Source organism: Anabrus simplex, chromosome 1, assembly GCF_040414725.1.
Source record: "Anabrus simplex isolate iqAnaSimp1 chromosome 1, ASM4041472v1, whole genome shotgun sequence".
Lineage (NCBI taxonomy): Eukaryota > Metazoa > Arthropoda > Insecta > Orthoptera > Tettigoniidae > Anabrus > Anabrus simplex.
The window spans coordinates 586,388,578-586,400,617 of record NC_090265.1 but is presented as its reverse complement, the minus strand read 5'-3'; the positions used below and the strand labels follow the sequence as shown (position 1 = coordinate 586,400,617).

The following is a 12,040-nucleotide window of genomic DNA, read 5'->3' as shown; positions in this document are numbered from 1 at the left end:
AACTGAAAAAAAAAAACGGGCGAGTTGGCCGTGCGCATAGAGGCGCGTGGCTGTGAGCTTGCATCCGGGAGATAGTAGGTTCGAATCCCACTATCGGCAGCCCTGAAGATGGTTTTCCGTGGTTTCCCATTTTCACACCAGGCAAATGCTGGGGCTGTACCTTAATTAAGGCCACGGCCGCTTCCTTCCAACTCCTAGGCCATTCCTATCCCATCGTCGCCATAAGACCTATCTGTGTCGATGCGACGTAAAACCCCTAACAAAGAAAAAAGAACTGAAAAATGTCATTTGCAGTAAAATTCTGAAAATACCAACTGCCAACTGGCAGATGGTAAACTGAAATATTACATATCATACTAATATGTTTGCCTGCAGGCTAAAGGAGAAAATTTCCAGCACTTGCTGTATTATATAAAGAGGTTTAAAAAGAATAATCATGTGGTAAATCCATTCTTCAGATTTGACAATTTTCGCTACGAGCATGCATTCAGTGAATATTACCACAGGAAGGAAGGAGGCAGTTTGATAGTTCAACCTCTATTTCAATGTCTGGAACACATATGGTAAAAGATTGTACCTTTTTCAGGTATACTTCTGTTATATGTTTTCTTTTTCTGGTAGTTTATAGATCTATTTATTCAAAATTAGTTTCAGCAGACTGAAGGACCTAACAGTTACAAATGTTCTCCTTAACACACACGCACATGCGCGCACACACATGCATACATCAAATTCATTTGAGCCTGTTCATGGTTTAGGTCCATTTTTGGATATGTGTACTGAAACTCTTTGCAGTTCCAGCTTCAACTCTTCTTTTATTCTCCTAATTATGAGCACAGAAACCCTGCATGCAGTAGGCACACATTTGTACTTTTTTATTTTATAATTTTAGAACAATAAAGCCATTTTCTTCACCTTCCTTCTTAATAAATGTCAACATACTGGCAATAATCTCCCATATTGTCCTTTGAAAACTTTGCTACAATGTTTTTGATTGCGCAAGAACCAGATTCTTTCAAAGAAAACACTTCAAACAACCTACTTAATAGGAACAATGTAAAAAGGCAAAGCACAATGTGATATTCTATAATAAGCATGTCTCATTTTGCTAATTAAAATACCTTCATTTGAATACATGGTACGCTATTTCAGTGTATTTATTGATTTCATATTTTGATTCATTGTTGAGGACATAGGTCGACGTATTGTTCTAAGTTGTGGAGAACTTGAATCACAGTTCTGATTCGCTACATGGTCGAGTTCTCATTCCTGAATCTGGATATACTGCATCCACACGAGCGAGCATTCAACACTACAGCCCGGTTCACACTAGATGTGCCGGGCCGTTCTGATCAAGGCTGATAAAAAAACGCTTATATTAAACTCAATGGAATCGTTCTCACTTCATGTTCCGAGCCGTGCAAGGAAAGATCAAATGACCATCTCATCGGGCTCCATCCGATCTGAGATTGGAATGGCTCGGCTGGGATCAATGACAGCCTAGTGGGAACGTGTGAAGGACCAACGGCGAAGAATCAACAGGATGCCGCTCCTCACTTTTACGATAACCATGGACGACGAAAGATTGAGTGTGTGAGTATCAAGATCTGTATGATTTATCGCACAAAACTACAGCTACATGAACCACAAGTTGAGGCTGTGGTCCAAAATTTCTAAGAAAGTTGGACAAGTGTAAACAAAAGATGAAATAATGATCTTTACTTTTATACACTTCATTTTGAAATTGCTGAAGGACACAAAAATTATGTAAAATAAGTACAAACGTATAAGAAAAGAGGAGCTTGATCACTCTTCAAAAGCAACCTCTATAGCTAGTAGCAGCCATCTACTTCACAATGTAAAACTCCAGTAACATTCACACAAAGTAATAAAAAACAAATACAGCAGACTGCAACTAGTGTGCTGATGAAACATGTTCTGGAAACAGAAAAAAGAAAAGGGAAAACGATGAGATAGACCACTTTCTCGTCCACGAAGGGTCCCTTCAGGAAATTTTCCAAATTCGTTCAATTGGTAGCTAAGCAGCAAATCTTCAAAATTATATCAGATATTGAAGCAAAAAGAGGTCAACCACAACCTTTTTCTCAGTACAGCCAACAACAACTTCAACCTCCTCCTTTTTACCATCCCTCTTCAAGAACGCCTTCGGACCACACATTTTCTACACCATCACCCATTTCACCATACCAAAGGCTCACTTCACCATCGTTGCCTTCATCTTCCAATCCACACTTCATACCGCCGGGCTACCCACAGAATCAAAACCAAATTTCTGCTCGTTTGGATTTATCTGTTGTGCAACCGCCTGCCTCATGGAACCTTGTCCGTTTTATAGCAGCATTTCAATAGAATCAGTGAAAATAAGCTACATATTTCAACAAGTACTTTCTTTTACTATATTTTTCTGTAATGTATTCATTAATATATTTTTATAAAGCTAATTTTTTGAGTTTGCAATGGGGTTTACCTAAATTCATCCCTGTACAAAAGCAAAAATTTAGTTAATTTACCTCAAACATACATCAATTTATTCAGCTGGCGTGATGCATTCTTGGAACAAAGTATTCATCTGTTGAATATCTGCTTCAATGATCCCCCACAACCGCATAAAATCATAATGTGACATACGGAAGTACTGGTAGAAGTCTGATTTATCATCAACTAACTCAGGAAATAAGGTGAAAATTTCTCCTCCTTTTCGCTTCGTCAGCATTTGATGCACCCATAACCTTCGTCTGGGCCCATTCTCCTCTTCTTCGTCCCAAATCAAGACAATTTTAATTAATGATTTGATTGAAGAAGGCATTTTAAGTTTTTGGACTACTGTTTACTTGCAGACGTACTGAGATAGACTGAACAGAACAGGGGGACCGAGCGTACATCGGCTTGACCGCGGCACGTACAAAGTATAGTGTGAATCGGCCTGATCAATCCATGTCCAGATCATGACTTGCTCAGAACAACCCGGCACATCTAGTGTGAACAGGGCTTTAGCAGTCACTTGTCAGACATGTTCAGGGCGAAGCAAGCTGACAGAGCATCTCACCTCATTCAACTCTGCCGCTCCGCTTCCCAGTTCTGCTAAGCTTGCGCATTATCCTCACAGATATCGTATATAAATAATCTACCTCTACCAGTTGTTAGCCCTTCATTACAGAACTACCAATCCCAATTTACAAGTCAACAAATACTATTGGTACCTTTGAGGAGTTAAAAACATGAACATGTTAATAGGGCAGAAGTGCACCTCAGCAAAACATGAGGTAGAAAAATTCTGAAAAATATCAGGGACATCAAGACAAATATCCTGTAATGCTTGCAAAGTTTAAAAATAAATACGTCATTTTTCATGGCATTTTTATTGTATATAATTTTTGTAAGAACAAATAGAAATACTGAATAATGAATTGCAAAATTATGTCGATGTCTCTACAAATAGTAAACTCAGTTCTAAAAGGATACGACCAAAGTGCTCCATTACTTCTGGAGGCAGAGGAAGTTTGCTTACTGTAGATATCTGTTTCATACTTGCAAGATCTTCAATATTAGGGTAGTCTGAATCTGTCAAACCACTGACAGTAGGCCAGCGATCTGCAAACAAAGAACATATAATCTTTAGTGTATGATTTAAACAGCCAAATATGCATGCAACGGTATTACATATGACTGAGATGAAAAGTATGAATCACTGCAGTACATAAATAAGCTAAAGAGTCTCATGTCCATTAAAATTCTCTTACAAAAAACACCATCTCATCTCATTCTGCCCTCCTTCAACGGTAATGTTAACTATTTCACAGAGAGAGAGAGAGAGAGAGAAGGAGAGAGAGAGAGAGAGAGAGAAGGAGAGAGAGAGAGAAGAAATATATTACATGCTCATTATTTAGAGCATATATTATCCTTTTGTAACAGGCTGGATAAAGAAAACATAAGAACATCTGCCTAAAATAAATACTGGCCACTTAGCTTCATTCTCCAGAATTATACACTGCTGAGACATGGTCTGCAACTAAAAAAGCCAACCATCTTCTAGCCTGTCAGTGAAGGATGGAAAGAAGCTTATCGGGTGTTTCTCTGAAGAAAAGTACACTGAAAAACTAGCCAAAGGTATAAAACTGGACTAAAGGATGTACAAAAAGAGATATGTCCATAAATTGGCATTCAGCTGGACATGTAGCAAGATACGCTCCATAGGAACGGACAAAGGCAGTAAGAGTAGCATCCGAATCCGACAGATGGATAATTTAGAAGATGGCGTCCATTGTCTAGCTGGTCCAATATAAGGCAAGGCAAAGTGTAGGGCTATTGTGGATGAGAACTATTCAAGACAGAAGAACCTAGAAGACGATGTTGAAAGTCTTTGCTCCAAAAGTGGACTGATTGGGCTGTGATGATGAACGCGCTTAATATAAAACAGGATTCAAATTTTAACAAATACACATTTATTTTTAGATCTGTTCAGTATTATTCTTCTCATACCAGAAACCTAAGTATAGACACAGTTACAACAATCCTCAAAACACAATTTTTGACCAGAACCTGGCCTCATCCAGCACATTCTTTGAGGCTTGATGTAGGTCGCCTTCCGTACATGACTTGGGCAGAGTCGACACTGAAGCATGTGCCTGAGAGTCTGCTCTTCTCTAGAATCACATTTGATATCATCTTCAATGTAGCCATATCTTGCCAAGTTGTCCTTGGACCTGCCAACAATTGACCTCAGCCTGTTCAAAGACTTACGTACAAACCATCTCTCATTAGGGTTGGGCAGACCGGAACATTCAGTTGTTCCCACGTCCCGTGCGCCCACTGCACAGTTCAGCTAGTAGGCGAAGGGCAGTGCATAGTGGCACTTCTGACGGGACAGCAAGTCAGTGTCTCCGTCTCGCTTGAGAATGTTTCAGAACAATTGACACTCGGTGTTCTGGAACAGTGGAACATAACTGTGCACCGGCACAGTGTGCCGAATCAGGGACATAGTGCCCAACCCTATCTCTCATCATCACAAGGTGGTAAACTTTGAGCTACTTTATTCCAACCAGACTAGAGGCAGTTCTTTGCTGTCCTTTCCAAAGGACATTCAGTGGTTTTTTCATTAAAAAATAATAGAATTTTCCAATATAATTAGTTAGGCTTAATATTTTTGCAATAAACAGCCTCTCTTTACTTTCAAAGCCACTGTTTCATTATATCAGTCCAATCAGTAAACATGCTCTCTATTTTTTTATTGTTTTTTTATTTTACTTTTTCACTTAGTGCCATGAAAATGATCTGATTTCCTGTGAGTGAGAATACTATTCATAATACGATTATAATTATTATTTGTACTATTACTGTACTTGTAACACAGTATGTGTTACGTAAAAGAACTTGTACTGTTAGCATGAAAATATTACGTAAGTATTGGGATATAAACCAACGCAAATGTAATTTATTATATTTGAATGTTAGGCCATTTAGGTAAATGAATTATTTTTAACTACAGTTGTGATGTATAAAAATTTGTTTGTTCTACCTACATTTTATTGCTAAACTTTTGTTTTATTTTTAATCAATACTTTTTTATTCCAGCTGTGAAATGTTTACTAATGGTCATAAATGAACCATTTATTCATTTAAAACATCATATTAGTAAAAAATTAACTAAAAATTCAAGTTTCCACCCACAATAACACCTGAAATGTGAATGGTCAAACAAAAGCTTGCAAAAAGCAGAAACTGGCCATGGTGCTCAGCAGTAAGAAAACTACAATAGCATGTGGCACTCAAAGGGTTAAGTACTCTTGACATTCTTAAGAAGCTCATTCTGGAATTCAGTCTTTGTATGGGCAGCTCATGTTGATTCAATGGGCGAGTCCTCTCATGTTCCACTTTCATCTCCTCCTCGTTTGCTATTACTTCTTGTCGGACAGAGGGTGGTGCTACTCCTGGGTATAAAGAAGGTAATAAATGTCTGCAATGACAGGCAGATTCGAAGTATGAAACAAAATGCTAGAATGTTCCCTGTAGGCAACGCACAACGGCCTTGCCTGCAAGGACTGAACAATTGCCAAGGGCTTCCTGCCAATGGACAAGGTGAACTAAGAAATAAATCAAACATGTTGGCATATTCAACATTGGTAGCATGATTGGAAGAAATCAGAAGCTGGACAGTGTTCTCAAGAGCAACCACACTGACCTTGCTGGTGTGCATCAGACAAATCAGACATCTTTTTTTTCTATTTCCTTTACGTCGCACAGACACAGATATGTCTTATGGTGATGATGGGATAGGAAAGGCCTAGGAATTGGAAGGAAGCGACCGTGGCCTTAATCAAGGTACAGCCCCGGCATTTGCCTGGTGTGAAAATGGGAAACCACGGCAAACCACCTTCAGGGCTGCCGACAATGGGGCTCGAACCCACTATCTCCCAATTACTGGATACTGGCCGCACTTAAGCGACTGCAGCTATGGAGTTCGGTACAAATCAGAAAGGAGCAAAGTCGACAATAATGGAGAAAGTTTCAAACTCATCTACAATGGTGAAAAATCAACCCAAAATTGTAATGGCGTGGTAACTGGTGAGAAACTATGAGATAACTTTGGGCAGTTGACTGTATATGCAACTGCTTAATGTCGGTGAAGATCAAAACCAGTGCAGTGGTCCTGCAAACCAATAGCCCTTAGGGTGTGAAGAATGATTTCTGAGACAGTTTTAATACCTGTGTGAAATCAACTGGACTACATGAGTACCTTACAATTGGCAGTGACTTCAACAGATATACAAGGAAGGGAAGAGATGACTATGAACAAACATCATGGTGGTGGTCAAAGTTTGGCAGAGGCAACGCAGATGAATACCCCATCCTCAACTGCTGAAACCAATGACCTCACAGTTGCAAACACCCAAAAGATGGGACTATCTCAGCAAGGCACAACAGTGGCAGGCATACAACTCAGACCAACTACCGCCTGATCTGATTATGAGACTTGAAGTACGAGACCAATGCGAGCACCAGTTTTGTACCTAGGCTGGTTACATGACACAGCAAGCCAGCCAATGAGGTTTGCCCTCATTGGCTAGTCTGATACGGGCCTTATTCTTTCAAATACCGCTCAAGGAAATTTCCAATTTCTTTGCAATCATTTAAGACAAGGCTAGGAAAACAACAGGTAAGGAATCTACCATTTCGGTGACTGCCCTAAATGCAGATCAGTAAAAACTGATTCATTGGAACAGTTGAAATGGACTCTAAATAATCTAAATGATGTGTATTACGTTAAACAATATTGGAGAAAGTTTCTAACTCATCTATACGCCTACTGGTGAAAAATCATGGGAATTAAGAACTCATCTATAACGGTGAAAAAGCATGGCAATTAGGAAGTACCAAGCCTAGATATGCGCTTTACGAACAAGCAGATACAGTGACAGAACAATGAAGTTTTAAAACATCGTAATGGAAAAGAAGGAAGCCTACAATAAATGGTTCTGATCTTGTGCCGAAGGAGAGCAGTAGTATAATTTCAAACAGGCAGTTGCTTCAGTAAAATCGGTGCATTATGACTGGCTGTATAACGAGCTGGACACACCTGAGGGAGAAAACTCCATGCCACCAATCAACACATCAATGACTACAAACACTAACTTCTCCCAATACTTGACAGTGTTCCCACAGAGCAGGAGAGATTAATTCTCAAAACATTTCCCCACCTAACAACAGAGAGCACTGATCTAATCAATACCACTGACTAGAGTCATGAAAGTGGAAGTCAACTTAACAAAAATGTCAACTGGACATGTAAGTGGACAGGACATATCGCTGCAGAAGTCCACCTGGAAGAGAAAAAGTGATATACTGATAGAATTGCAAAATACAATACTATCTGGATAGAGAGTCAATTTACAAGCAGCTTTCATACTCTGCAAGAGAACTGCATGCCTTGACAACATGCTGACCTTTTCAAGTAGGTATGGTAAATGTAAGCAGTGGTCAGAAAATGCTGTAACTGCCTCACCCTAGGTGCAGCACTAGCTTCTCTTCTACTCAGGTGATATGTTAGAAACACACTCCAAGAAGTTTGGACATGCAGAATACTGGCCACAGCATCGCAGCATACATCAATGGAGGTCAAAGAAGAAATCTTAACAAAGGACCCAGCAGTACAGCACATTAAAAAATGAGACATTCAACTGAACCCTAACAGAAAAGAAGCAGTACATTTTCACCTAAAGAACAAACTCACCAACTATGAACTAAACATTCAATCTGAAAACATTTGCTTAGTCCACAACCATAACGTCTTGGGAGTCACACTTGACAAAAATACTGCTCGTTGAAGGACATGATGATGATGAGGCTTGTTGTTTAAAGCGGCCTAACATCTAGGTCATCGGCTCTTAACTGTATGAAATGAGACAAAATTCAATGACAATTTAAAAGTAAAAAAATCATCGACTGACCAGAATTCAAAACGTGATGATGAAGAATGAATGGATGAATATGAACTTAAAACAATCAGTGGATCCGTCCCGCAATGCCTTACCTTCCCAGGAACAATATTACTGACCAAGCGACTGCTTGTTGTCTAAAGGGGTGCAATATCCAGGTCAACGGTCCCTCATAATGGCACTTATTGCTAGTAAAGTAGAACCATGTTATTTCTCAAGTTGCAGTACTAATCAAAGGTAGCATAAAGTCACGGTGTTTCAAACATTATGGTACTACTCACAAATATTGTGCCTCCCACAAGGCCAACCCCTCGTCCACGTCGTGGGAGGTGGACAATGGCATGAAGTAGGGGATTGCCTGTAGAGGTGATGTACAGTGGGGACTATGTGTGCCCCATGACCGCTACGGTAGCTGTGAAGACCCTACAGGAACTATGAAAAGTGACGGCTAATGGGGCTTTGGTGAAGACCTCAACGGCGGAGAAGGGGTCCTTTGGTACGGCGAAGCTGGCGGATGAGGCAACCCTTCTTCTTGGGGATAAATAAAGAAGAAACTACTGGCTTGTGGTAAAGAGGAACCTTTAAAGGCTAAGGGAGATAATCCCTACAGAAAAATCCTGCGGTCTAGCGCAGATAGGAGGCAGCCCCTCCACTGGACTTAGGGTGCTGTGGGCTAATAACTCGCACACCTGAATTAAACTTATTACAGAAACCAGACGAAATTTATACCGGCCGGATTTTATGGAGATGACTTTTGCAATGAAATACAGAACACGAATTGGATTCTGGAATGTTAAAACTATGTATGAAACTGGCAGACTGAGAGAAGTAGTGGCAGAAATGAAAAGGTATAAACTGGAGATACTTGGGTTGAGTGAAACAAGATGGGCAGGCTACGGAGAGGTGAGGACAGAAGAGGGGGGTGCCTTCAATACTCTGGAAGAGAAGAAAATGATCAGCATTCAAGTGGAGTGGGTGTCTTACTCACAAAGAAAGCAAAAAATAGCATAATGGAATGGACCCCTGTATCACACAGGATAATTACTGTACGAATAAGAACCAAAGTTAGACCTGTGACCATAGTACAGTGCTATGCGCCAACAGAGGTAGCAGAAGAGGAAGAGAAGGAGGAGTTTTATGATAGGCTGACATCAACACTGGCAGGGATAAAGAAGGACATTGTGGTGTTGATGGGAGATCTAAATGCAAAACTCTGTAATGAAAATGAAGGAAGAGAAATCATCAAGGGTAGACACGGAATAGGAGAAGAAAATAATAGTGGCCAGAGATTCATAGACCTATGCAGTAATTTTGGATTGGTTATAGGTGGATCGTTTCCACATAAGAACTGCCACAAGATCTCATGGGTGTCGCCTGATCTCCGCACAGAAAACCCAATTGATCACCTGGCGATAAGTAAAAGATGGAGACATTCACTCTTAGATGTGAGGAATAAATGTGGAGCAGATGTAGGCAGCGACCATCACCTTATGATTGCTGATGTTAGATTGAAGGTGGCAGCACCAGTAAAACAGGCAGCAGTATGAATGAAACGTTTCAACTCCGGGAAATTTGGGAAACGTGAAGTGCAAAATGAATTTAAGGTACATTTGAAGAACAGGTTTGAAGCCCTTGCCGAACAACCAGATGAAGATGTAAATACCAAATGGAACACAGTCAGGGAACTCTTTCATGACACATGTGAAGAGATAGTGGGCTACAGAGAGCCAGGGAGGAAAGAACGGATATCGGATGACACTTGGGAATCAATCCTAAAGCGAAGAGAGTGCAAGGCACTTGTCAACTCCAGTAGAACAAGAAACCAGAAAGCAGTAGCAATGGAAAAATACAGGGAGGCCAACAAGGATGTTAAGAAGAAAGTGAGGCGAGATAAACAAGTATTTACAGACCAACTGGCAACACAAGCAGAAGAAGCAGTAAAAGTCGGCAACAGCAAAGAAGTATATGCCATTACGAGAAAGGTTTCGTTCGAGGAGGAACTTTTCAGGGCAGAAACCAATCAGAGATGCAAACGGAGTAGCCTTGACATCTGAGACACAACAATTGGAAAGATGGAGACATCACTTCATGGAAGTAATCAATAATCTTGGTGAGGAATCGAGAATTGAAGAAGTTGAAACCATTTTGGAGGATCCAGACATCTCGGTAGAACCACCAACATGACAAGAGATTGCACAAGCAGTGAAACAAATTAAGAGTGGCAAAGCACCCGGTGTAGATAACATTATCCCAGAAGCCCTAAAGGTAGATCCAGATTTAACAGCGGAAATCATGGAGCCACTTCTAACACTAATATGGAACGAAGAACACCTCCCTGAGGAGTGGAAGAAGGGTGTCCTCATCAAGATACCGAAGAAGGGTGACCTCTCAGATTGCAATAACAGGAGGGGAATAATGCTGTTCTCATATGGGGGAAAAGTGATGTCAAGAGTCATACTGAACAGAATAAGCATAGTCGTTGACGGGAGACTACGTCAAGAACAGGCAGGTTTCAGAGAAGGTCGGTCTACTGTGGATCAGATTAACACACTAAGGCTAATCATTGAACAATTTACCGAGTATCAGACATCTCTGTATATACTTTTCATTGATTCTCAAAAGGCCTTTGACTATCAACCGGAGGAAAATGTGGAAGGCTATGGAAAAGTTCGGAATTCCACAAAAGATAGTCCATCTTACACAGGCAATGTATGATGGATATACTTGTCAAGTAGAACATAAAGGGAAGCTGTCTGAACCTTTTGCTGTGAAATCTACAGTAGAGTAAGATAAGGATGTCTACTGTCGCCAATCTTGTTTATCATGACACTGAATTGTATGCTGAGAGAGGCAACGAACAGAAAGCGTGGCATTCAGTGGGGATTAAATAACCGATTGGAAGAACTGGATTATGCGGATGATCTCCGTCTTCTTGCAGAATGTTTTCGGGACATGGAAATCAAACTGAATGACTTAAAAATAGAAGCTAAAGAAGTAGGCTTAAATATTAATAAAAAAAAGACTAAAGAAATGCGCATAAGCCATCGTAACAATTGCCACTTGACTCTAGATGGAATGGATGTAGAAAGCATAGAGGAATTTTGCTACTTAGGAAGCATGGTAAGCCAGGATGGAGGTGCTTTTAGAGATGTGGTGAGTCGTATAAATAAAGCCAAAGGGGCTTTTGCACAGTTACGACCAATATGGAGATCCCCTCACATTCGTATAAAAACGAAGGTAAGGCTATTCAACTCTAATGTTAAATCTGTGTTACTGTATGGAAGTGAGACCTGGAAAGTGACCAAAGACATTACCGCAAGGTTACAGACTTTTACAAATCGGTGTTTGAGGTAGATTATGAGAATATGGTGGCCAAAAACTATCTCAAACAAAGACCTTTGGGAGGCTACAAGTCAAAGTTCCATACAGGAACAGATAATGAGAAGAAAATGGAGATGGATTGGGCACACCCTGAGAAGACCACAAGAGAGTATCACAAGGCAGGCATTGAGTTGGAATCCCCAAGGCAGTCGCAGGCAAGGCAGACCGAGGATTACCTGGAAGAGAACCATAGATAAGGAGAATGC

At 40.4% G+C, this 12,040-nt stretch overlaps 1 protein-coding gene across 2 annotated transcripts in view; it reads right to left on the bottom strand.

Annotated features, from left to right (window-relative positions):
• Nup154 (nuclear pore complex protein Nup154) overlaps positions 1-12,040 on the bottom strand; it is a 324,740-nt gene that overhangs the window by 303,651 nt on the left and 9,049 nt on the right. For both annotated transcript variants that reach the window (XM_067144924.2, XM_067144923.2), the window contains exon 3: positions 3,484-3,612. In XM_067144924.2, coding sequence (XP_067001025.2) covers positions 3,484-3,612 — 129 coding nt within the window. The remainder of the gene's footprint in view (positions 1-3,483; positions 3,613-12,040) is intronic.